Here is a 27,907-nt window from a genome sequence, read left to right as displayed (position 1 = left end):
GCTTTCTTGACGTCCCTGAGAGGCTCTTGAGTCAAGGAATTTGAGCCGACCTTCCCTTAAGATCTAATATGGCTACTCGTTCTCCCAAGGGCATAACCTCTACGGGTTTAGAGCTTTCTAACATTGTGGAGTAAATACATAAGTCAGTTGAGGAAAAGAGATACCTTTCTCCATGATCAGCTAGGTTGTGATGGATGGTGTAAGCACAGTTATGAACCCACTGTATTAATTAATCTTGGTACAACACTTGAGATAAATTCCGATTCCACTGATTTCAAGGTTAGGTTAGGTAAGGTTAGGTTAGGTAAGGTTAGGTTAGGTAAGGTTAGGTTAGGTAAGGTTAGGTTAGGTAAGGTTAGGTTAGGTAAGGTTAGGTTAGGTAAGGTTAGGTTAGGTAAGGTTAGGTTAGGTAAGGTTAGGTTAGGTTAGGTTAGGTAAGGTTAGGTTAGGTTAGGTTAGGTTAGGTAAGGTTAGGTTAGGTTAGGTTAGGTAAGGTTAGGTTAGGTTAGGTTAGGTAAGGTTAGGTTAGGTAAGGTTCGTCAGGAAACAGGACAAGTATTTCCTGACGCGGGTCTTAGATGACCCGCCGTTAGAGCTTTTAGTCATGTGATCGAGGTCTTCCCCTGGCTTACCGGTCCACCCCTGTACATATTATAGCGATTTCATGCCTGACCGGCATGGGTAACTGACCACCTCATATCTCCAAGGTTGATGCCATGACTGATTACATAATCTTCATTTCACTAGAACACCTGCTGCCTCTGTATTTGACTGAAGAAACCTAATTTCCAAGCTAAACGTCTCATCAGTAAAAATATCCAACTGTTGCACATGTGCCTTACTGATAAGCATCTCTGACTCCAGGAGAAACTTTAATTAACTCATGACTATACATGTTCTATCATGTTAGGTAAGACACATATGCAACAGTTAGGTATCTTTATTATGAAACGTTTCGCCTACACAGTAGGCTTCTTCAGTCAAGTACAGAAAAGTTGATAGAAGCAGAAGATACTTGAAGACGATATAATCAGTCCATCACCCTTAAAGTTTTGAGGTGGTCAGTCCCTCAGTCTGGAGAAGAGCATTGTTCCATAGTATGAAACAAAATGGAGATGAAGTGTTCTATCATGTATGGAACAACTCCTAGCTAATCTACAGACTGAAAATTGAAATTAAATTATATTTCGGGCCGTTTTGGACTTGATAAACACTTCGAGACAAATATAAACTGCGTTTAATTTGCGTTTCTTATTTTTTTAGTTGTAAAAAGCTCTTTGATAGTTCCAGGAAATTGTACAGCCTCTCCTCGCTTAACGACGGACTTCTGTGCCTAAGACCTCGTTGGTAAACGAGTACGTCGCTAAGTGATGAGAGGCTGTAATTCAGTGTCTTCCATACCAGAAAAGAGTAACGTGACTAATTTTATCTTTCTCTGCTTCGTTTCAGATAAGGAGAGTTAGTGTCTGGGATTCGACTTGTCTAGATGACAAATAAACGGATGGAAGAAACCAAACCAACGGGGAAATTAAGATGAAGAGAGTGAGTCGAACTCACGCCACGAGTCCTTGAGAACATGTCTTTGTACCACGATGTCTTCCGAGTGTTCTTCAGAGTCCCATGACGGTACCTCATTAATGGGGCTCATTCCGTCTATATGTATGGGTGGGTGGGTTTGTGAGTGTGCGTATGCCAAGCTGTGTCGGAAGCAGTGGGGCGCCTGTGGAAATACTGTCATACCGTCGAATTTGTTTTAAAGAAAAGAAGCTGGTAAAGCTAAGTGGGTTCAAGGCCAAACCTCAGCACTGAATACGGGTCAAATCTTATGCTCGTAATCAACACTTACTTCTAAAGTGTGTAATCTAAGGCCGAACTTTAGGTGGGAGAAAGAGAAGTCGAAAGTTACAAGGGTGATGTATATCGACGGACTCCACAACAGCAATATGGCGACTTCTTCTCCCAACACGACGTTTCTTCTGATGGAGGCGGCATTGACGTCGACCGCTCCGGAAATCATCCTAAACGATCACCACCGCCACTACAACCACCGCCATCAACACCAACGCCTTCTGGACATTCCCACGTCTTGGAGAGATGCGATCGCCATCCCCACCACCACAAGTTCTTTCGATCTCAGAGACCCAGAGACCTACGACGTAGCCTTCAGCTCGAACTCTGACGAAGTCTTCCAGCAACCGAAGCAGCAGTACACCGAAGACCTAGAGCACAACTACTTCGACTGGGAATCTAACATCACCAACCACACCAACATGACGGGAGAGATTGACGAAGACCTCACGCACATTAACATGACACCTCTCATTGCTTACTCCCTCCTGTTTCCCTTTGCCGCCATCGGCAACCTAATGGTATTCGTGGCACTCTTTCGCAACCGTCACCGCAAATCCCGCGTTAACATGATGATCATGCACCTCTCCCTGGCTGACATGATCGTCACCTTCGTTTTCCTGCCCACCGAGATCACTTGGCACGTCACCATCGAGTGGGTCTTCGGTAACTTCGGCTGCAAAGTCTACAAGTTCTTCTCTGCCTTCGGCTTCTACATGTCCTCGATGGTCCTGGTGTGCATCAGTCTGGATCGCTACTTCGCTGTACTGCACCCGCTCAGAGTCAACGATGCTCAGAGAAGGGGCAAAATTATGCTGTTCTTCGCCTGGCTAATATCAGCTGTCATCTCTCTACCCCAGGTATGATTGCTGTGCTACCTTTTTCTCTTCAGGCATGATTGATGTGCTACCTCTTCTTCAGGCATGATTGCTGCGGTACTTCAGGTATGATTGATGTAGCGCCTCTTCTTTCTCAGGCAGGAATGACGAAATATGGGTAAAGAGGGAAGAGGAGGAAGAATATGCTAAGTAATGCTGAAGGAGAGAGAAAAAATGTGACAGTGAGGGGTAAGGAGGAGAGGGAAGGGGAGAAGATAGGAAAGGAAGTTGCAGTCTCCAATAGTAACACTGTTCTTTTGTATTGTAAAGGAGAGAGAGAGAGAGAGAGAGAGAGAGAGAGAGAGAGAGAGATACAGACAGCTAAAGACAGACATAGACAGACACAGACAAGCTGGACCAGCGGAACATTTCACCACAGACACAAATCAAAAGAATCACAAAACAAATCAATGTGAAAATCACGTTTAAATTTATTCCAAATACATAGACAAGTAGACAGACTTATGTTTATAAAACAAAATAAATAATATATTTTTTACTTACGAAATGAATGAAGAGACAAAGTTATTAAGAATTTTATGAAGATTAGAAAATAAGAATATTGTCCACTGAGAGGAAGAACCTCGTCATGGTGTAGATAATTACTCTGCCTGTCTGCTGTCTTTATCTCTGCCTGTCTGCTGTCTTTATCTCTGCCTGTCTGCTGTCTTTATCTCTGCCTGTCTGCTGTCTTTATCTCTGCCTGTCTGCTGTCTTTATCTCTGCCTGTCTGCTGTCTTTATCTCTGCCTGTCTGCTGTCTTTATCTCTGCCTGTCTGCTGTCTTTATCTCTGCCTGTCTGCTGTCTTTATCTCTGCCTGTCTACTGTCTTTATCTCTGCCTGTCTGCTGTCTTTATCTCTGCCTGTCTACTGTCTTTATCTCTGCCTGTCTACTGTCTTTGTCTCTGCCTGTCTACTGTCTTTATCTCTGCCTGTCTACTGTCTTTATCTCTGCCTATCTACTGTCTTTATCTCTGCCTGTCTACTGTCTTTATCTCTGCCTGTCTACTGTCTTTATCTCTGCCTGTCTACTGTCTTCATCTCTGCCTGTCTACTGTCTTCATCTCTGCCTGTCTACTGTCTTCATCTCTGCCTGTCTACTGTCTTCATCTCTGCCTGTCTACTGTCTTTATCTCTGCCTGTCTACTGTCTTTATCTGTGCATGTCTACTGTCTTTATCTCTGCCTGTCTACTGTCTTTATCTCTGCCTGTCTACTGTCTTTATCTCTGCCTATCTACTGTCTTTATCTCTGCCTGTCTACTGTCTTTATCTCTGCCTGTCTACTATCTTTATCTCTGCCTGTCTACTGTCTTTATCTCTGCCTATCTACTGTCTTTATCTCTGTCTGTCTACTGTCTTTATCTCTGCCTGTCTACTGTCTTTATCTCTGCCTGTCTACTGTCTTTATCTCTGCCTATCTAATGTCTTTATCTCTGTCTGTCTACTGTCTTTATCTCTGCCTGTCTACTGTCTTTATCTCTGCCTGTCTACTGTCTTTATCTCTGCCTGTCTACTGTCTTTATCTCTGCCTGTCTACTGTCTTTATCTCTGCCTAGCTACTGTCTTTATCTCTGCCTGTCTACTGTCTTTATCTCTGCCTGTCTACCGTCTTTATCTCTGCCTGTCTACTGTCTTTATCTCTGCCTATCTACTGTCTTTATCTCTGCCTGTCTACTGTCTTTATCTCTGCCTGTCTACTGTCTTTATCTCTGTCTGTCTACTGTCTTTGTCTCTGCCTGTCTACTGTCTTTATCTCTGCCTGTCTACTGTCTTATCTCTGCCTGTCTACTGTCTTTATCTCTGCCTGTCTACTGTCTTTATCTCTGCCTGTCTACTGTCTTTATCTCTGCCTATCTACTGTCTTTATCTCTGCCTATCTACTGTCTTTATCTCTGCCTGTCTACTGTCTTTATCTCTGCCTGTCTACTGTCTTTATCTCTGCCTGTATACTGTCTTTATCTCTGCCTGTCTACTGTCTTTATCTCTGTATGTCTACTGCCTTTATCTCTGCCTGTCTACTGTCTTTATCTCTGCCTGTCTACTGTCTTTATCTCTGCCTGTCTACTGTCTTTATCTCTGCCTATCTACTGTCTTTATCTCTGCCTGTCTACTGTCTTTATCTCTGCCTGTCTACTATCTTTATCTCTGCCTGTCTACTGTCTTTATCTCTGCCTATCTACTGTCTTTATATCTGTCTGTATCTCTGCCTGTCTACTGTCTTTATCTCTGCCTGTCTACTGTCTTTATCTCTGCCTGTCTACTGTCTTTATCTCTGCCTATCTAATGTCTTTATCTCTGTCTGTCTACTGTCTTTATCTCTGTCTGTCTACTGTCTTTATCTCTGCCTGTCTAATGTCTTTATCTCTGCCTATCTAATGTCTTTATCTCTGCCTGTCTACTGTCTTTATCTCTGCCTATCTAATGTCTTTATCTCTGCCTGTCTACTGTCTTTATCTCTGCCTATCTAATGTCTTTATCTCTGCCTGTCTACTGTCTTTATCTCTGTCTGTCTACTGTCTTTATCTCTGCCTAGCTACTGTCTTTATCTCTGCCTGTCTACTGTCTTTATCTCTGCCTGTCTACCGTCTTTATCTCTGCCTGTCTACTGTCTTTATCTCTGCCTATCTACTGTCTTTATCTCTGCCTGTCTACTGTCTTTATCTCTGCCTGTCTACTGTCTTTATCTCTGTCTGTCTACTGTCTTTGTCTCTGCCTGTCTACTGTCTTTATCTCTGCCTGTCTACTGTCTTATCTCTGCCTGTCTACTGTCTTTATCTCTGCCTATCTACTGTCTTTATCTCTGCCTGTCTACTGTCTTTATCTCTGCCTATCTTCTGTCTTTATCTCTGCCTGTCTACTGTCTTTATCTCTGCCTGTCTACTGTCTTTATCTCTGCCTGTCTACTGTCTTTATCTCTGCCTGTCTACTGTCTTTATCTCTGTATGTCTATTGTCTTTATCTCTGCCTGTCTACTGTCTTTATCTCTGCCTGTCTACTGACTTTATCTCTGCCTATCTACTGTCTTTATCTCTGCCTGTCTACTGTCTTTATCTCTGCCTATCTACTGTCTTTATCTCTGCCTGTCTACTGTCTTTATCTCTGCCTGTCTACTATCTTTATCTCTGCCTGTCTACTGTCTTTATCTCTGCCTATCTACTGTCTTTATATCTGTCTGTCTACTGTCTTTATCTCTGCCTGTCTACTGTCTTTATCTCTGCCTGTCTACTGTCTTTATCTCTGCTTGTCTACTGTCTTTATCTCTGCCTGTCTACTGTCTTTATCTCTGCCTATCTAATGTCTTTATCTCTGTCTGCCTACTGTCTTTATTTCTGTCTGTCTACTGTCTTTATCTCTGCCTGTCTACTGTCTTTATCTCTGCCTATCTAATGTCTTTATCTCTGCCTGTCTACTGTCTTTATCTCTGCCTATCTAATGTCTTTATCTCTGCCTGTCTACTGTCTTTATCTCTGCTTGTCTACTGTCTTTATCTCTGCCTATCTAATGTCTTTATCTCTGCCTATCTAATGTCTTTATCTCTGCCTATCTAATGTCTTTATCTCTGCCTGTCTACTGTCTTTATCTCTGCCTATCTAATGTCTTTATCTCTGCCTATCTAATGTCTTTATCTCTGCCTGTCTACTGTCTTTATCTCTGCCTATCTACTGTCTTTATCTCTGCCTGTCTACTGTCTTTATCTCTGCCTATCTAATGTCTTTATCTCTGCCTGTCTACTGTCTTTATCTCTGCCTGTCTAGTGTCTTTATCTCTGCCTGTCTACTGTCTTTATCTCTGCCTGTCTACTGTCTTTATCTCTGCCTATCTAATGTCTTTATCTCTGCCTGTCTACTGTCTTTATCTCTGCCTGTCTACTGTCTTTGTCTCTGCCTGTCTACTGTCTTTATCTCTGCCTGTCTACTGTCTTTATCTCTGCCTAGCTACTGTCTTTATCTATGCCTGTCTACTGTCTTTATCTATGCCTGTCTACCGTCTTTATCTCTGCCTGTCTACTGTCTTTATCTCTGCCTATCTACTGTCTTTATCTCTGCCTGTCTACTGTCTTTATCTCTGCCTGTCTACTGTCTTTATCTCTGTCTGTCTACTGTCTTTGTCTCTGCCTGTCTACTGTCTTTATTTCTGCCTGTCTACTGTCTTTATCTCTATCTGTCTACTGTCTTTATCTCTGCCTATCTACTGTCTTTATCTCTGTCTGTCTACTGTCTTTATCTCTGCCTGTCTACTGTCTTTATCTCTGCCTGTCTACTGTCTTTATCTCAGCCTGTCTACTGTCTTTATCTCTGCCTGTCTACTGTCTTTATGTCTGCGTATCTACTGTCTTTATCTCTGCCTGTCTACTGTCTTTATCTCTGCCTGTCTACCGTCTTTATCTCTGCCTGTCTACTGTCTTTATCTCTGCCTGTCTGCTGTCTTTATCTCTGCCTATCTACTGTCTTTATCTCTGCCTGTCTACTGTCTTTATCTCTGCCTGTCTACCGTCTTTATCTCTGCCTGTCTACTGTCTTATCTCTGCCTGTCTACTGTCTTTATCTCTGCCTGTCTACTGTCTTTATCTCTGCCTGTCTACTGTCTTTATCTCTGCCTATCTACTGTCTTTATCTCTGCCTATCTACTGTCTTTATCTCTGCCTGTCTACTGTCTTTATCTCTGCCTGTCTACTGTCTTTATCTCTGCCTGTCTACTGTCTTTATCTCTGCCTGTCTACTGTCTTTATCTCTGTATGTCTACTGCCTTTATCTCTGCCTGTCTACTGTCTTTATCTCTGCCTGTCTACTGTCTTTATCTCTGCCTGTCTACTGTCTTTATCTCTGCCTATCTACTGTCTTTATCTCTGCCTGTCTACTGTCTTTATCTCTGCCTGTCTACTATCTTTATCTCTGCCTGTCTACTGTCTTTATCTCTGCCTATCTACTGTCTTTATATCTGTCTGTATCTCTGCCTGTCTACTGTCTTTATCTCTGCCTGTCTACTGTCTTTATCTCTGCCTGTCTACTGTCTTTATCTCTGCCTATCTAATGTCTTTATCTCTGTCTGTCTACTGTCTTTATCTCTGTCTGTCTACTGTCTTTATCTCTGCCTGTCTACTGTCTTTATCTCTGCCTATCTAATGTCTTTATCTCTGCCTGTCTACTGTCTTTATCTCTGCCTATCTAATGTCTTTATCTCTGCCTGTCTACTGTCTTTATCTCTGCCTATCTAATGTCTTTATCTCTGCCTGTCTACTGTCTTTATCTCTGTCTGTCTACTGTCTTTATCTCTGCCTAGCTACTGTCTTTATCTCTGCCTGTCTACTGTCTTTATCTCTGCCTGTCTACCGTCTTTATCTCTGCCTGTCTACTGTCTTTATCTCTGCCTATCTACTGTCTTTATCTCTGCCTGTCTACTGTCTTTATCTCTGCCTGTCTACTGTCTTTATCTCTGTCTGTCTACTGTCTTTGTCTCTGCCTGTCTACTGTCTTTATCTCTGCCTGTCTACTGTCTTATCTCTGCCTGTCTACTGTCTTTATCTCTGCCTATCTACTGTCTTTATCTCTGCCTGTCTACTGTCTTTATCTCTGCCTATCTTCTGTCTTTATCTCTGCCTGTCTACTGTCTTTATCTCTGCCTGTCTACTGTCTTTATCTCTGCCTGTCTACTGTCTTTATCTCTGCCTGTCTACTGTCTTTATCTCTGTATGTCTATTGTCTTTATCTCTGCCTGTCTACTGTCTTTATCTCTGCCTGTCTACTGACTTTATCTCTGCCTATCTACTGTCTTTATCTCTGCCTGTCTACTGTCTTTATCTCTGCCTATCTACTGTCTTTATCTCTGCCTGTCTACTGTCTTTATCTCTGCCTGTCTACTATCTTTATCTCTGCCTGTCTACTGTCTTTATCTCTGCCTATCTACTGTCTTTATCTCTGCCTGTCTACTGTCTTTATCTCTGCCTGTCTACTGTCTTTTTCTCTGCCTATCTCTGCCTGTCTACTGTCTTTATCTCTGCCTGTCTACTGTCTTTATCTCTGCCTGTCTACTGTCTTTATCTCTGCCTGTCTACTGTCTTTATCTCTGCCTGTCTACTGTCTTTATCTCTGCCTGTCTACTGTCTTTATCTCTGCCTGTCTACTGTCTTTATCTCTGCCTGTCTTTATCTCTGTCTACTCTTTATCTCTGCCTGTCTACTGTCTTTATCTCTGCCTGTCTACTGTCTACTGTCTTTATCTCTGCCTATCTACTGTCTTTATCTCTGCCTGTCTACTGTCTTTATCTCTGCCTGTCTACTATCTTTATCTCTGCCTGTCTACTGTCTTTATCTCTGCCTATCTACTGTCTTTATATCTGTCTGTATCTCTGCCTGTCTACTGTCTTTATCTCTGCCTGTCTACTGTCTTTATCTCTGCCTGTCTACTGTCTTTATCTCTGCCTATCTAATGTCTTTATCTCTGTCTGTCTACTGTCTTTATCTCTGTCTGTCTACTGTCTTTATCTCTGCCTGTCTACTGTCTTTATCTCTGCCTATCTAATGTCTTTATCTCTGCCTGTCTACTGTCTTTATCTCTGCCTATCTAATGTCTTTATCTCTGCCTGTCTACTGTCTTTATCTCTGCCTATCTAATGTCTTTATCTCTGCCTGTCTACTGTCTTTATCTCTGTCTGTCTACTGTCTTTATCTCTGCCTAGCTACTGTCTTTATCTCTGCCTGTCTACTGTCTTTATCTCTGCCTGTCTACCGTCTTTATCTCTGCCTGTCTACTGTCTTTATCTCTGCCTATCTACTGTCTTTATCTCTGCCTGTCTACTGTCTTTATCTCTGCCTGTCTACTGTCTTTATCTCTGTCTGTCTACTGTCTTTGTCTCTGCCTGTCTACTGTCTTTATCTCTGCCTGTCTACTGTCTTATCTCTGCCTGTCTACTGTCTTTATCTCTGCCTATCTACTGTCTTTATCTCTGCCTGTCTACTGTCTTTATCTCTGCCTATCTTCTGTCTTTATCTCTGCCTGTCTACTGTCTTTATCTCTGCCTGTCTACTGTCTTTATCTCTGCCTGTCTACTGTCTTTATCTCTGCCTGTCTACTGTCTTTATCTCTGTATGTCTATTGTCTTTATCTCTGCCTGTCTACTGTCTTTATCTCTGCCTGTCTACTGACTTTATCTCTGCCTATCTACTGTCTTTATCTCTGCCTGTCTACTGTCTTTATCTCTGCCTATCTACTGTCTTTATCTCTGCCTGTCTACTGTCTTTATCTCTGCCTGTCTACTATCTTTATCTCTGCCTGTCTACTGTCTTTATCTCTGCCTATCTACTGTCTTTATATCTGTCTGTCTACTGTCTTTATCTCTGCCTGTCTACTGTCTTTATCTCTGCCTGTCTACTGTCTTTATCTCTGCTTGTCTACTGTCTTTATCTCTGCCTGTCTACTGTCTTTATCTCTGCCTATCTAATGTCTTTATCTCTGTCTGCCTACTGTCTTTATTTCTGTCTGTCTACTGTCTTTATCTCTGCCTGTCTACTGTCTTTATCTCTGCCTATCTAATGTCTTTATCTCTGCCTGTCTACTGTCTTTATCTCTGCCTATCTAATGTCTTTATCTCTGCCTGTCTACTGTCTTTATCTCTGCTTGTCTACTGTCTTTATCTCTGCCTATCTAATGTCTTTATCTCTGCCTATCTAATGTCTTTATCTCTGCCTATCTAATGTCTTTATCTCTGCCTGTCTACTGTCTTTATCTCTGCCTATCTAATGTCTTTATCTCTGCCTATCTAATGTCTTTATCTCTGCCTGTCTACTGTCTTTATCTCTGCCTATCTACTGTCTTTATCTCTGCCTGTCTACTGTCTTTATCTCTGCCTATCTAATGTCTTTATCTCTGCCTGTCTACTGTCTTTATCTCTGCCTGTCTACTGTCTTTATCTCTGCCTGTCTACTGTCTTTATCTCTGCCTGTCTACTGTCTTTATCTCTGCCTATCTAATGTCTTTATCTCTGCCTGTCTACTGTCTTTATCTCTGCCTGTCTACTGTCTTTGTCTCTGCCTGTCTACTGTCTTTATCTCTGCCTGTCTACTGTCTTTATCTCTGCCTAGCTACTGTCTTTATCTATGCCTGTCTACTGTCTTTATCTATGCCTGTCTACCGTCTTTATCTCTGCCTGTCTACTGTCTTTATCTCTGCCTATCTACTGTCTTTATCTCTGCCTGTCTACTGTCTTTATCTCTGCCTGTCTACTGTCTTTATCTCTGTCTGTCTACTGTCTTTGTCTCTGCCTGTCTACTGCCTTTATTTCTGCCTGTCTACTGTCTTTATCTCTATCTGTCTACTGTCTTTATCTCTGCCTATCTACTGTCTTTATCTCTGTCTGTCTACTGTCTTTATCTCTGCCTGTCTACTGTCTTTATCTCTGCCTGTCTACTGTCTTTATCTCAGCCTGTCTACTGTCTTTATCTCTGCCTGTCTACTGTCTTTATGTCTGCGTATCTACTGTCTTTATCTCTGCCTGTCTACTGTCTTTATCTCTGCCTGTCTACCGTCTTTATCTCTGCCTGTCTACTGTCTTTATCTCTGCCTGTCTGCTGTCTTTATCTCTGCCTATCTACTGTCTTTATCTCTGCCTGTCTACTGTCTTTATCTCTGCCTGTCTACCGTCTTTATCTCTGCCTGTCTACTGTCTTTATCTCTGCCTGTCTACTGTCTTTATCTCTGCCTGTCTACTGTCTTTATCTCTGCCTATCTACTGTCTTTATCTCTGTCTGTCTACTGTCTTTATCTCTGCCTGTCTACTGTCTTTATCTCTGCCTGTCTACTGTCTTTATCTCTGCCTGTCTACTGTCTTTATCTCTGCGTATCTACTGTCTTTATCTCTGCCAGTCTACTGTCTTTATCTCTGCCTGTCTACCGTCTTTATCTCTGCCTGTCTACTGTCTTTATCTCTGCCTATCTACTGTCTTTATCTCTGCCTGTCTACTGTCTTTATCTCTGCCTGTCTACTGTCTTTATCTCTGCCTATCTACTGTCTTTTTCTCTGCCTGTCTACTGTCTTTATCTCTGCCTATCTACTGTCTTTATCTCTGCATGTCTACTGTCTTTATCTCTGCCTGTCTACTGTCTTTATCTCTGCCTGTCTACTGTCTTTATCTCTGCCTGTCTACTGTCTTTATCTCTGCCTGTCTACTGTCTTTATCTCTGCCTGTCTACTGTCTTTATCTCTGCCTATCTACTGTCTTTTTCTCTGTGTACTGTCTTTATCTCTGCCTGTCTACTGTCTTTATCTCTGCCTGTCTACTGTCTTTATCTCTGCCTGTCTACTGTCTTTATCTCTGTCTATCTACTGTCTTTATCTCTGCCTATCTACTGTCTTTATCTCTGTCTGTCTACTGTCTTTATCTCTGCCTGTCTACTGTCTTTATCTCTGCCTGTCTACTGTCTTCATCTCTGCCTGTCTACTGTCTTCATCTCTGCCTGTCTACTGTCTTTATTTCTGCCTGTCTACTGTCTTCATCTCTGCCTGTCTGTATTCATCTCTGCCTGTCTACTGTCTTTATCTCTGCCTGTCTACTGTCTTCATCTCTGCCTGTCTACTGTCTTCATCTCTGCCTGTCTACTGTCTTTATCTTTGCCTGTCTACTGTCTTCATCTCTGCCTGTCTACTGTCTTCATCTCTGCCTGTCTACTGTCTTCATCTCTGCCTGTCTGTCTTCATCTCTGCCTGTCTACTGTCTTCATCTCTGCCTGTCTGTCTTCATCTCTGCCTGTCTGTCTTCATCTCTGCTTGTCTGCTGTCTTCATCTCTGCCTGTCTGCTGTCTTCATCTCTGCCTGTCTACTGTCTTCATCTCTGCCTGTCTACTGTCTTCATCTCTGCCTGTCTGTCTTCATCTCTGCCTGTCTGTCTTCATCTCTGCCTGTCTGCTGTCTTCATCTCTGCCTGTCTGCTGTCTTCATCTCTGCCTGTCTACTGTCTTCATCTCTGCCTGTCTGTCTTCATCTCTGCCTGTCTGTCTTCATCTCTGCCTGTCTGCTGTCTTCATCTCTGCCTGTCTGCTGTCTTCATCTCTGCCTGTCTACTGTCTTCATCTCTGCCTGTCTACTGTCTTCATCTCTTCCTGCCTACCGTCTCCAAGTCTTCCCGTCATGCTGTCTCCTTCTCTTTGTGTCTTCCTGTCTTTTGCCTCCAGCTCTTCCTGTCGACTCCTGTGTTTCCAGCTCCTCTACAATCTCTGTTACTTTTCCCTCATTCTTCTCTGTCATCTCATTCGTAATTCCATTCCTCTTGTCTCCTCTCGTCCTCTTCTCTCTCCCCTTCTCCTCTTTATCTCCTCCTCTTCCCTGTTGTACTGTTATAGCATAGTTTAACCTCGCATTTATTGGCATTAGTGGTCACTAATCTATTTAGGGAAATTATATTTGATAATGAACCTGCTGGGAACGCCACGGGCGTGTGTCCTTAATAGATAGATAGATGGAGAGAGAGAGAGAGGGAGAGAGAGAGTGAAGGGAAGAGAGAGAGAGAGAAAGATGGAAGACAAAGATACTTAAAAACTATTTAACTACAACGATTTTGTGTGTTTCAAACAGGCGGTGTTGTGGTGGTGATGTTGGTAGTGTTGTGGTGGTGGTGATGTTGGTAGTGTTGTAGTGGTGGTGATGACAGCAGTACCTGTATAGTCACAGTGATGGTGTAACGTGTGGTGGTGATGACAGCAGTGCCTGTATAGTCACAGTGATGGTGTAACGTGTGGTGGTGATGACAGCAGTACCTGTATAGTCACAGTGATGGTGTAACGTGTGGTGGTGATGACAGCAGTGCCTGTATAGTCACAGTGGTGGTGTAACGTGTGGTGGTGATGACAGCAGTACCTGTATAGTCACAGTGATGGTGTAACGTGTGGTGGTGATGACAGCAGTACCTGTATAGTCACAGTGATGGTGTAACGTGTGGTGGTGATGACAGCAGTGCCTGTATAGTCACAGTGGTGGTGTAACGTGTGGTGGTGATGACAGCAGTGCCTGTATAGTCACAGTGGTGGTGTAACGTGTGGTGGTGATGACAGCAGTGCCTGTATAGTCACAGTGGTGGTGTAACGTGTGGTGGTGATGACAGCAGTACCTGTATAGTCACAGTGGTGGTGTAACGTGTGGTAGTGATGACAGCAGTACCTGTATAGTCACAGTGATGGTGTAACGTGTGGTGTTGATGACAGCAGTGCCTGTATAGTCACAGTGATGGTGTAACGTGTGGTGTTGATGACAGCAGTGCCTGTATAGTCACAGTGGTGGTGTAACGTGTGGTGGTGATGGCAGCAGTACCTGTATAGTCACAGTGGTGGTGTAACGTGTGGTGTTGATGGCAGCAGTACCTGTATAGTCACAGTGGTGGTGTAACGTGTGGTGGTGATGGCAGCAGTACCTGTATAGTCACAGTGGTGGTGTAACGTGTGGTGGTGATGGCAGCAGTACCTGTATAGTCACAGTGGTGGTGTAACGTGTGGTGGTGATGGTAGCAGTACCTGTATAGTCACAGTGGTGGTGTAACGTGTGGTGGTGATGGCAGCAGTACCTGTATAGTCACAGTGGTGGTGTAACGTGTGGTGGTGATGGCAGCAGTACCTGTATAGTCACAGTGGTGGTGTAACGTGTGGTGGTGATGTCAGCAGTACCTGTATAGTCACAGTGGTGGTGTAACGTGTGGTGGTGATGGCAGCAGTACCTGTATAGTCACAGTGGTGGTGTAACGTGTGGTGGTGATGGCAGCAGTACCTGTATAGTCACAGTGGTGGTGTAACGTGTGGTGGTGATGGTAGCAGTACCTGTATAGTCATAATGGTGGTGTAACGTGTGGTGGTGATGGTAGCAGTACCTGTATAGTCACAGTGATGGTGTAACGTGTGGTGGTGATGACAGCAGTACCTGTATAGTCACAGTGGTGGTGTAACGTGTGGTGGTGATGGCAGCAGTACCTGTATAGTCACAGTGGTGGTGTAACGTGTGGTGGTGATGGCAGCAGTACCTGTATAGTCACAGTGGTGGTGTAACGTGTGGTGGTGATGGTAGCAGTACCTGTATAGTCAGAGTGGTGGTGTAACGTGTGGTGGTGATGGCATCAGTACCTGTATAGTCACAGTGATGGTGTAACGTGTGGTGGTGATGACAGCAGTGCCTGTATAGTCACAGTGATGGTGTAACGTGTGGTGTTGATGACAGCAGTGCCTGTATAGTCACAGTGATGGTGTAACGTGTGGTGGTGATGACAGCAATACCTGTATAGTCACAGTGATGGTGTAACGTGTGGTGTTGATGACAGCAGTACCTGTATAGTCACAGTGATGGTGTAACGTGTGGTGGTGATGACAGCAGTACCTGTATAGTCACAGTGATGGTGTAACGTGTGGTGTTGATGACAGCAGTGCCTGTATAGTCACAGTGATGGTGTAACGTGTGGTGTTGATGACAGCAGTACCTGTATAGTCACAGTGGTGGTGTAACGTGTGGTGGTGATGACAGCAGTGCCTGTATAGTCACAGTGATGGTGTAACGTGTGGTGGTGATGACAGCAGTACCTGTATAGTCACAGTGATGGTGTAACGTGTGGTGGTGATGACAGCAGTACTTGTATAGTCACAGTGGTGGTGTAACGTGTGGTGGTGATGACAGCAGTACCTGTATAGTCACAGTGGTGGTGTAACGTGTGGTGGTGATGACAGCAGTACCTGTATAGTCACAGTGATGGTGTAACGTGTGATGGTGATGACAGCAGTACCTGTATAGTCACAGTGATGGTGTAACGTGTGGTGTTGATGACAGCAGTGCCTGTATAGTCACAGTGATGGTGTAACGTGATGTGGTCATGACAGCAGTACCTGTATAGTCACAGTGATGGTGTAACGTGTGGTGGTGATGACAGCAGTGCCTGTATAGTCACAGTGGTGGTGTAACGTGTGGTGGTGATGACAGCAGTGCCTGTATAGTCACAGTGATGGTGTAACGTGTGGTGGTGATGACAGCAGTACCTGTATAGTCACAGTTTTGGTGTAACGTGTGGTGGTGATGACAGCAGTGCCTGTATAGTCACAGATGTGGTGTAACGTGTGGTGGTGATGACAGCAGTACCTGTATAGTCACAGTGATGGTGTAACGTGTGGTGGTGATGACAGCAGTACCTGTATAGTCACAGTGATGGTGTAACGTGTGGTGGTGATGACAGCAGTGCCTGTATAGTCACAGTGGTGGTGTAACGTGTGGTGGTGATGACAGCAGTGCCTGTATAGTCACAGTGGTGGTGTAACGTGTGGTGGTGATGACAGCAGTGCCTGTATAGTCACAGTGGTGGTGTAACGTGTGGTGGTGATGACAGCAGTACCTGTATAGTCACAGTGGTGGTGTAACGTGTGGTAGTGATGACAGCAGTACCTGTATAGTCACAGTGATGGTGTAACGTGTGGTGTTGATGACAGCAGTGCCTGTATAGTCACAGTGATGGTGTAACGTGTGGTGTTGATGACAGCAGTGCCTGTATAGTCACAGTGGTCGTGTAACGTGTGGTGGTGATGGCAGCAGTACCTGTATAGTCACAGTGGTGGTGTAACGTGTGGTAGTGATGACAGCAGTACCTGTATAGTCACAGTGATGGTGTAACGTGTGGTGTTGATGACAGCAGTGCCTGTATAGTCACAGTGATGGTGTAACGTGTGGTGTTGATGACAGCAGTGCCTGTATAGTCACAGTGGTGGTGTAACGTGTGGTGGTGATGGCAGCAGTACCTGTATAGTCACAGTGGTGGTGTAACGTGTGGTGTTGATGGCAGCAGTACCTGTATAGTCACAGTGGTGGTGTAACGTGTGGTGGTGATGGCAGCAGTACCTGTATAGTCACAGTGGTGGTGTAACGTGTGGTTGTGATGGCAGCAGTACCTGTATAGTCACAGTGGAGGTGTAACGTGTGGTGGTGATGGTAGCAGTACCTGTATAGTCACAGTGGTGGTGTAACGTGTGGTGGTGATGGCAGCAGTACCTGTATAGTCACAGTGGTGGTGTAACGTGTGGTGGTGATGGCAGCAGTACCTGTATAGTCACAGTGGTGGTGTAACGTGTGGTGGTGATGGCAGCAGTACCTGTATAGTCACAATGGTGGTGTAACGTGTGGTGGTGATGGCAGCAGTACCTGTATAGTCACAGTGGTGGTGTAACGTGTGGTGGTGATGGTAGCAGTACCTGTATAGTCATAATGGTGGTGTAACGTGTGGTGGTGATGGTAGCAGTACCTGTATAGTCACAGTGATGGTGTAACGTGTGGTGGTGATGACAGCAGTACCTGTATAGTCACAGTGGTGGTGTAACGTGTGGTGGTGATGGCAGCAGTACCTGTATAGTCACAGTGGTGGTGTAACGTGTGGTGGTGATGGCAGCAGTACCTGTATAGTCACAGTGGTGGTGTAACGTGTGGTGGTGATGGTAGCAGTACCTGTATAGTCAGAGTGGTGGTGTAACGTGTGGTGGTGATGGCATCAGTACCTGTATAGTCACAGTGATGGTGTAACGTGTGGTGGTGATGACAGCAGTGCCTGTATAGTCACAGTGATGGTGTAACGTGTGGTGTTGATGACAGCAGTGCCTGTATAGTCACAGTGATGGTGTAACGTGTGGTGGTGATGACAGCAGTACCTGTATAGTCACAGTGATGGTGTAACGTGTGGTGTTGATGACAGCAGTACCTGTATAGTCACAGTGATGGTGTAACGTGTGGTGGTGATGACAGCAGTACCTGTATAGTCACAGTGATGGTGTAACGTGTGGTGTTGATGACAGCAGTGCCTGTATAGTCACAGTGATGGTGTAACGTGTGGTGTTGATGACAGCAGTACCTGTATAGTCACAGTGGTGGTGTAACGTGTGGTGGTGATGACAGCAGTGCCTGTATAGTCACAGTGATGGTGTAACGTGTGGTGGTGATGACAGCAGTACCTGTATAGTCACAGTGATGGTGTAACGTGTGGTGGTGATGACAGCAGTACCTGTATAGTCACAGTGGTGGTGTAACGTGTGGTGGTGATGACAGCAGTACCTGTATAGTCACAGTGATGGTGTAACGTGTGATGGTGATGACAGCAGTACCTGTATAGTCACAGTGATGGTGTAACGTGTGGTGGTGATGACAGCAGTACCTGTATAGTCACAGTGATGGTGTAACGTGTGGTGGTGATGACAGCAGTACCTGTATAGTCACAGTGGTGGTGTAACGTGTGGTGGTGATGGCAGCAGTACCTGTATAGTCACAGTGGTGGTGTAACGTGTGGTGGTGATGGCAGCAGTACCTGTATAGTCACAGTGGTGGTGTAACGTGTGGTGGTGATGGCAGCAGTACCTGTATAGTCACAGTGGTGGTGTAACGTGTGGTGGTGATGGTAGCAGTACCTGTATAGTCATAATGGTGGTGTAACGTGTGGTGGTGATGGTAGCAGTACCTGTATAGTCACAGTGATGGTGTAACGTGTGGTGGTGATGACAGCAGTACCTGTATAGTCACAGTGGTGGTGTAACGTGTGGTGGTGATGGCAGCAGTACCTGTATAGTCACAGTGGTGGTGTAACGTGTGGTGGTGATGGCAGCAGTACCTGTATAGTCACAGTGGTGGTGTAACGTGTGGTGGTGATGGTAGCAGTACCTGTATAGTCAGAGTGGTGGTGTAACGTGTGGTGGTGATGGCATCAGTACCTGTATAGTCACAGTGATGGTGTAACGTGTGGTGGTGATGACAGCAGTACCTGTATAGTCACAGTGATGGTGTAACGTGTGGTGGTGATGACAGCAGTACCTGTATAGTCACAGTGGTGGTGTAACGTGTGGTGGTGATGACAGCAGTACCTGTATAGTCACAGTGATGGTGTAACGTGTGATGGTGATGACAGCAGTACCTGTATAGTCACAGTGATGGTGTAACGTGTGGTGTTGATGACAGCAGTGCCTGTATAGTCACAGTGATGGTGTAACGTGTGGTGGTGATGGCAGCAGTACCTGTATAGTCACAGTGGTGGTGTAACGTGTGGTGGTGATGACAGCAGTACCTGTATAGTCACAGTGATGGTGTAACGTGTGGTGTTGATGACAGCAGTGCCTGTATAGTCACAGTGATGGTGTAACGTGTGGTGGTGATGGCAGCAGTACCTGTATAGTCACAGTGGTGGTGTAACGTGTGGTGGTGATGGCAGCAGTACCTGTATAGTCACAATGGTGGTGTAACGTGTGGTGGTGATGGCAGCAGTACCTGTATAGTCACAGTGGTGGTGTAACGTGTGGTGGTGATGGTAGCAGTACCTGTATAGTCATAATGGTGGTGTAACGTGTGGTGGTGATGGTAGCAGTACCTGTATAGTCACAGTGATGGTGTAACGTGTGGTGGTGATGACAGCAGTACCTGTATAGTCACAGTGGTGGTGTAACGTGTGGTGGTGATGGCAGCAGTACCTGTATAGTCACAGTGGTGGTGTAACGTGTGGTGGTGATGGCAGCAGTACCTGTATAGTCACAGTGGTGGTGTAACGTGTGGTGGTGATGGTAGCAGTACCTGTATAGTCAGAGTGGTGGTGTAACGTGTGGTGGTGATGGCATCAGTACCTGTATAGTCACAGTGATGGTGTAACGTGTGGTGGTGATGACAGCAGTGCCTGTATAGTCACAGTGATGGTGTAACGTGTGGTGTTGATGACAGCAGTGCCTGTATAGTCACAGTGATGGTGTAACGTGTGGTGGTGATGACAGCAGTACCTGTATAGTCACAGTGATGGTGTAACGTGTGGTGTTGATGACAGCAGTACCTGTATAGTCACAGTGATGGTGTAACGTGTGGTGGTGATGACAGCAGTACCTGTATAGTCACAGTGATGGTGTAACGTGTGGTGTTGATGACAGCAGTGCCTGTATAGTCACAGTGGTGGTGTAACGTGTGGTGGTGATGGCAGCAGTACCTGTATAGTCACAGTGGTGGTGTAACGTGTGGTGGTGATGGCAGCAGTACCTGTATAGTCACAGTGGTGGTGTAACGTGTGGTGGTGATGGTAGCAGTACCTGTATAGTCATAATGGTGGTGTAACGTGTGGTGGTGATGGTAGCAGTACCTGTATAGTCACAGTGATGGTGTAACGTGTGGTGGTGATGACAGCAGTACCTGTATAGTCACAGTGGTGGTGTAACGTGTGGTGGTGATGGCAGCAGTACCTGTATAGTCACAGTGGTGGTGTAACGTGTGGTGGTGATGGCAGCAGTACCTGTATAGTCACAGTGGTGGTGTAACGTGTGGTGGTGATGGTAGCAGTACCTGTATAGTCAGAGTGGTGGTGTAACGTGTGGTGGTGATGGCATCAGTACCTGTATAGTCACAGTGATGGTGTAACGTGTGGTGGTGATGACAGCAGTGCCTGTATAGTCACAGTGATGGTGTAACGTGTGGTGGTGATGACAGCAGTACCTGTATAGTCACAGTGATGGTGTAACGTGTGGTGTTGATGACAGCAGTACCTGTATAGTCACAGTGATGGTGTAACGTGTGGTGGTGATGACAGCAGTACCTGTATAGTCACAGTGATGGTGTAACGTGTGGTGTTGATGACAGCAGTGCCTGTATAGTCACAGTGATGGTGTAACGTGTGGTGTTGATGACAGCAGTACCTGTATAGTCACAGTGGTGGTGTAACGTGTGGTGGTGATGACAGCAGTGCCTGTATAGTCACAGTGATGGTGTAACGTGTGGTGGTGATGACAGCAGTACCTGTATAGTCACAGTGATGGTGTAACGTGTGGTGGTGATGACAGCAGTACCTGTATAGTCACAGTGGTGGTGTAACGTGTGGTGGTGATGACAGCAGTACCTGTATAGTCACAGTGATGGTGTAACGTGTGATGGTGATGACAGCAGTACCTGTATAGTCACAGTGATGGTGTAACGTGTGGTGTTGATGACAGCAGTGCCTGTATAGTCACAGTGATGGTGTAACGTGTGGTGGTGATGACAGCAGTACCTGTATAGTCACAGTGATTTTGTAACGTGTGGTGGTGATGACAGCAGTACCTGTATAGTCACAGTGATGGTGTAACGTGTGATGGTGATGACACCAGTACCTGTATAGTCACAGTGATGGTGTAACGTGTGATGGTGATGACAGCAGTACCTGTATAGTCACAGTGATGGTGTAACGTGTGGTGGTGATGACAGCAGTACCTGTATAGTCACAGTGATGGTGTAACGTGTGGTGGTGATGACAGCAGTACCTGTATAGTCACAGTGATGGTGTAACGTGTGGTGTTGATGACAGCAGTACCTGTATAGTCACAGTGATGGTGTAACGTGTGGTGGTGATGACAGCAGTACCTGTATAGTCACAGTGATGGTGTAACGTGTGATGGTGATGACAGCAGTGCCTGTATAGTCACAGTGATGGTGTAACGTGTGGTGGTGATGACAGCAGTACCTGTATAGTCACAGTGATGGTGTAACGTGTGGTGTTGATGACAGCAGTACCTGTATAGTCACAGTGATGGTGTAACGTGTGATGGTGATGACAGCAGTACCTGTATAGTCACAGTGATGGTGTAACGTGTGATGGTGATGACAGCAGTGCCTGTATAGTCACAGTGATGGTGTAACGTGTGGTGGTGATGACAGCAGTACCTGTATAGTCACAGTGATGGTGTAACGTGTGGTGTTGATGACAGCAGTACCTGTATAGTCACAGTGATGGTGTAACGTGTGGTGGTGATGACAGCAGTACCTGTATAGTCACAGTGATGGTGTAACGTGTGATGGTGATGACAGCAGTACCTGTATAGTCACAGTGATGGTGTAACGTGTGGTGGTGATGACAGCAGTACCTGTATAGTCACAGTGATGGTGTAACGTGTGGTGGTGATGACAGCAGTACCTGTATAGTCACAGTGATGGTGTAACGTGTGGTGTTGATGACAGCAGTACCTGTATAGTCACAGTGATGGTGTAACGTGTGGTGGTGATGACAGCAGTACCTGTATAGTCACAGTGATGGTGTAACGTGTGATGGTGATGACAGCAGTGCCTGTATAGTCACAGTGATGGTGTAACGTGTGGTGGTGATGACAGCAGTACCTGTATAGTCACAGTGATGGTGTAACGTGTGGTGTTGATGACAGCAGTACCTGTATAGTCACAGTGATGGTGTAACGTGTGATGGTGATGACAGCAGTACCTGTATAGTCACAGTGATGGTGTAACGTGTGGTGGTGATGACAGCAGTACCTGTATAGTCACAGTGGTGGTGTAACGTGTGGTGGTGATGACAGCAGTACCTGTATAGTCACAGTGATGGTGTAACGTGTGATGGTGATGACAGCAGTGCCTGTATAGTCACAGTGGTGGTGTGTAGGGGGAAACACACCATCACCAGGAGCTAATTTCCACATGTTATGTACAAATGTCCACCGAAGTGGACGTAATATATGGGGGTTGAAACTTCAGTTATTATCAGTAGGTACACCGAACTTAGAACTTCGGAACTTAGTTTCAGTGAAACCCACAATTCGTTATTTTGTACAATTCTCTGTATTAAAAACTAGGTCACAGTTCTCCCAGTGTTTATTGTGGGTCACGGCGCATACACCACATAATACAGGACTAGATGGAATGGTGTATTACACAGAAGTATGATGGTGACAAAATAGGGTTGTATAACGAAGCATTGGTGTATGTGTCGTGGTTAGTATATGTTCCTTGATGTGTATGTACTAAGAGCTAGGTAAGGTTAGGTAAGGTTAGGTTAGGTAAGGTTAGGTTAGGTTAGGTTAGGTAAGGTTAGGTAAGGTTAGGTTAGGTTAGGTTAGGTTAGGTTAGGTAAGGTTAGGTTAGGTAAGGTAAGGTTTGTCAGAAAATAGAACAAGTGTTTCCTGACGCGGGTGTAATATGATGACCCCCCAGCCGGAGCTTTTGGCCATCTGACCGAAGCCTTCCGCTGGCTTACTATGAGCAACAGTATATGTACACCTGGAGTAGTATACAGTACACCCCAGTTTATGTACACTCCAAATATACTTTAATTCTATCACGTCTATATTTCGGACTGCAGTAGCGTCGACTGGTGGTGAGCAAGTAATATGCTACTTCAAATGACCCTCGTGTAGTAGATAGGCTTTAAACCCAATAACCGACTAAGCATCTATTGAGAGAACGTTTCGCTCTATAAGACTCTACGTAAAGAGGAACGTAGAGTCAATAAAAACTCTTCCTAAAACGTCTCTCTCTCTCTCTCTCTCTCTCTCTCTCTCTCTCTCTCTCTCTCTCTCTCTCTCTCTCTCTCTCTCTCTCTCTCTCTCTCTCTCTCTCTCTCTCTCTCTCTGTAAGATAACAATATATCCAGATGCCGCTGTGGATACATAACTGCTGCACACATAAGTGTCTCGCTCATCTGCCCGTCTGTATTTTATTCCAGTGTTGTAACTATGTGTCCCTAAACCACGGAACGTGTGGAGTTCGAACCATTAGCGAGTGAGTCGTAAAATTCCACTAGCCATGGGTTCAAATACCACTCGTTCCGTGGTTTCTAATGGTTTTATTGCGATTTCGTGAGTCATGTGTCCTCAGAATGGAGATTTAAAAAGAAAATCCCAGTGAATATACGACAAGAAAAGAATGTAAAAGGTGGAATAAGGGAAGAAATGATGAGAGAGAGACAGAGAGAGAGAGAGAGAGAGAGAGAGAGAGAGAGAGAGAGAGAGAGAGAGAGACAGGGGAGAGGGGTATTCAGCAACGGAGGTTAATGGAAAAAACAAAGTGAATAGGGAACAAATTAGGATTGTGGAGAGGTTTTCGGGAGACCAGATTAAAGAAAGGGGAGCGAGATATAATAGAATTGATGATGGCTATCAAAGCTATTTTGGAAAATAGCGAGCGAGTGAATATACAGAGGGAACAAAATTGAGTTGAGAGAGAATTGAAATGGAAGACAAACAGTAAACGATATCTGGAGAATCGTCAAACTCAAAGAATGAGCAAAGAATCTCTCGCCAAAATATGGTTAGAAATATAACCTTAGTTTCTAAAAGGGTGGAGGGGTAAGCCAGTGGAAGGCCTCAGTCAGATGACCGAAAGCTCCAGCTGTGGGTCGTCATATGACTGAGGCCCATGTCAGGAAACATTTGCCCTGTTTCTTGATAAACTTAACCTAACCTAACCTTACATAAGCTTACCTAACCTTACCTAACCTAACCTAACCTACCTAACCTAACCTAACCTAACCTAACCTAACCTAACCTAACCTAACCTAACCTAACCTAACCTAACCTAACCTAACCTAACCTACCTAACCTAACCTAACCCAACCTAACCTAACCTAACCTAACCTAACCTAACCTAACCTAACCTAACCTAACCTAACCTAACCTTACCTAACCTAACCTAACCTAACCTAACCTACCTAACCTAACCTAACCTAACCTTACCTAACCTAACCTAACCTAACCTAACCTAACCTAACCTAACCTAACCTAACCTAACCTAACCTAACCTAACCTAACCTAACCTAACCTAACCTAACCTAACCTAACCTAACCTAACCTAACCTACCTAACCTAACCTAACCTAACCTACCTAACCTAACCTAACCTAACCTAACCCAACCTAACCTAACCTAACCTAACCCAACCTAACCTAACCTAACCTAACCCAACCTAACCTAACCTACCTAACCTAACCTAACCTAACCTAACCCAACCTAACCTACCTAACCTAACCTTATCTAACCTAACCTTACCTAACCTAACCTAACCTAACCTAACCTTACCTAACCTAACCTAACCTAACCTTACCTAACCTAACCTAACCTTACCTAAACCTAACCTAACCTAACCTAACCTTACCTAACCTAACCTTACCTAACCTAACCTACCTACCTAACCTACCTTACCTACCTAACCTAACCTAACCTAACTTAACCTAACCTAACCTACCTAACCTAACCTTACCTAACCTAACCTTACCTAACCTAACCCAACCTAACCTAACCTTACCTAACCTTACCTAACCTAACCTAACCTAACCTAACCTTACCTAACCTAACCAAACCTACCTAACCTAACCTTCCCTAACCTTACCTAACCTAACCTAACCCAACCCAACCCAACCCAACCCAACCCAACCCAACCCAACCCAACCTTACCTAACCTAACCTAACCTAACCTAACCTTACCTAACCTAACCTACCTAACCTAACCTTACCTAACCTTACCTAACCTTACCTAACCTAACCCAACCTAACCTACCTAACCTAACCTTACCTAACCTTACCTAACCTAACCTAACCTAACAAAACTTTACCTAACCTAACCTACCTAACCTTACCTAACCTAACCTACCTAACCCAACCCAAAACAACCCAACCCAACCTAACCTAACCTAACCTACCTAACCTAACCTTACCTAACCTAACCTACCTAACCTACCTAACCTAACCTACCTAACCTAACCTAACTTAGCCTAACCTAACCTAACCTAACCTAACCTAACGTACCTAACCTAACCTAACCTAACCTACCTAACCTAACCTAACCTAACCTAACCTAACCTAACCTAACCTACCTAACCTAACCTAACCTAACCTAACCTACCTAACCTACCTAACCTAACCTAACCTAACCTAACCTAACCTACCTAACCTAACCTAACCTAACCTAACCTAACCTAACCTACCTAACCTAACCTAACCTAACCTACCTAACCTAACCTAACCTACCTAACCTACCTAACCTAACCTAACCTAACCTAACCTAACCTACCTAACCTAACCTAACCTAACCTAACCTAACCTAACCTAACCTACCTAACCTAACCTAACCTAACCTAACCTAACCTACCTAACCTAACCTAACCTAACCTAACCTAACCTATCTAACCTAACCTATCTAACCTAAGCTACCTAACCTAACTTAACCTAACCTAACCTAACCTAACCTACCTAACCTACCTAACCTAACCTAACCTAACCTACCTAACCTAACTTAACCTAACCTAACCTAACCTAACCTAACCTAACCTACCTAACCTAACCTAACCTAACCTAACCTACCTAACCTAACTTAACCTAACCTAACCTAACCTAACCTAACCTAACCTAACCTACCTAACCTAACCTAACCTAACCTAACCTAACCTAACCTAACCTAACCTAACCTACCTAACCTAACCTAACCTAACCTAACCTAACCTACCTAACCTAACTTAACCTAACCTAACCTAACCTAACCTACCTAACCTAACCTAACCTAACGTAACCTAACCTAACTTAACCTAACCTAACCTAACCTACCTAACCTAACTTAACCTAACCTAACCTAACCTAACCTAACCTAACCTAACCTACCTAACCTACCTAACCTAACCTAACCTAACCTAACGTAACCTAACCTAACCTAACCTAACCTAACCTAACCTAACGTAACCTAACCTAACCTAACCTAACCTAACCTAACCTAAACTAACCTAACCTACCTAACCTAACCTAACCTAACCTGTCATCAAGACGACGATGCTGAACACCTGCTTCTAGGCTGAGGGACCTCATCTTCAACCTCTCCAGTCTTCCGTATTGTACTGCTTCAGCCACTGGTGGGCGAAACGTCTACTTGATGAAGATACCCAGCGCAGGTGTCTTTGTTTATCAAGTTTTCTTTTAAAGGGAGAGATGATATTAAGTCTTAAAGATGTGCTTTTAAAGGGAGAGATGATATTAAGTCTTGAAGATGTGCTTTTAAAGGGAGAGATGATATTAAGTCTTAAAGACGTTTTTTAAAGGGAGAGATGATATTAAGTCTTAAAGACTTGCTTTAAATACTCACGAAAATTAAAAAAAGAATAACTTTACAGTTAAATCTGTCTGTACATATGTGGAAAATACACGAATACACATCTGTGCTAACGAAAGCAACCAATTAAAACATCAATTGAACATAAACCAGACTTCAGAGGGTTTAACAATAGTGTTGGTTTTTGACGATGTAACGAAGACTGAAATAATTGTACACACACACACACACACACACACACACACACAGGTATTGTTCAACGCATCTGTAAATACTTTAACACTTGTCAGAGATATGACTTGAACAATGTGTTGTTCATCGCAACACCTGTGTCATTTATCCAACACCTGCATCATCGATCCAACACCTGGGTTATCCATCCAACACCTGGGTCATCCATCCAACACTTGGGTCATTTATCCAACACCTGTTTCTTCCATCCAACACTTGTGCCATCCTTCCAGCACCTGTGTCATCCATCCAACACCTTTATCATCCATCTAACACCTGTGTCATTCATCCCAACATCTGTGTCATCCATCCCAACACCTGTGTCATCTATTCCAACACCTGGGGCATCCATCCAACACATGTGTCATCCAACACCTGTGTCATCCATCCAACACCTGTATCACCCATCCTAACACCTATGTCATCTATTTCAACACCTGTGCACATATGGACTCCAGTAATACCAAACTAGTCATGAAATTTCCCCGTCCTTCGCAAAGGACGGTGTATCGAGCCGTCAGTCATCAGTAAGCAATACCACAACACAGATAAGTAGCTAAATTTTTTAAAGATTTAGACACATGTACAACATGTCAAGACCAGGTTTTCCTGTCAAGACCTGGTCTTCCTGTCAAGACCAGGTTTTCCTGTCAAGACCTGGTCTTCATGTCAAGACCAGGTTTTCCTGTCAAGACCTGGTCTTCATGTCAAGACCAGGTTTTCCTGTCAAGACCTGGTCTTCCTGTCAAGACCAGGTTTTCCTGTCAAGACCTGGTCTTCATGTCAAGACCAGGTTTTCCTGTCAAGACCTGGTCTTCCTGTCAAGACCAGGTTTTCCTGTCAAGACCTGGTCTTCATGTCAAGACCAGGTTTTCCTGTCAAGACCTGGTTTTCATGTCAAGACCAGGTTTTCCTGTCAAGACCTGGTCTTCATGTCAAGACCAGGTTTTCATGTCAAGACCTGGTCTTCATGTCAAGACCAGGTTTTCCTGTCAAGACCTGGTCTTCCTGTCAAGACCGGATCTTTCTGTCAAGACCTGGTCTTCCTGTCAAGACCTGGTCTTCATATCAAGACCAGGTCTTCCTGTCAAGACCTGGTCTTCCCGTCCTGTCATGTTAAACCACGTCCTGGACCACATCTTCCTGTCA

At 44.5% G+C, this 27,907-nt stretch overlaps 1 protein-coding gene across 4 annotated transcripts in view; it reads left to right on the top strand.

Annotated features, from left to right (window-relative positions):
- Nucleotides 1-27,907, top strand: part of LOC128702083 (adipokinetic hormone/corazonin-related peptide receptor variant I-like) — a 276,924-nt gene that overhangs the window by 120,903 nt on the left and 128,114 nt on the right. For all 4 annotated transcript variants that reach the window (XM_070102860.1, XM_070102858.1, XM_070102859.1 and 1 more), the window contains exon 2: nt 1,450-2,708. In XM_070102860.1, the coding sequence (XP_069958961.1) occupies nt 1,914-2,708 (795 nt within the window). In that variant the 5' untranslated portion in view covers nt 1,450-1,913. The remainder of the gene's footprint in view (nt 1-1,449; nt 2,709-27,907) is intronic.

The sequence above is a fragment of the Cherax quadricarinatus genome, chromosome 83 (assembly GCF_038502225.1).
Source record: "Cherax quadricarinatus isolate ZL_2023a chromosome 83, ASM3850222v1, whole genome shotgun sequence".
NCBI classification, from domain to species: Eukaryota; Metazoa; Arthropoda; class Malacostraca; order Decapoda; family Parastacidae; genus Cherax; species Cherax quadricarinatus.
The sequence above is the reverse complement of the archived record's forward strand: the minus strand, read 5'-3'. Positions and strand labels throughout refer to the sequence as shown.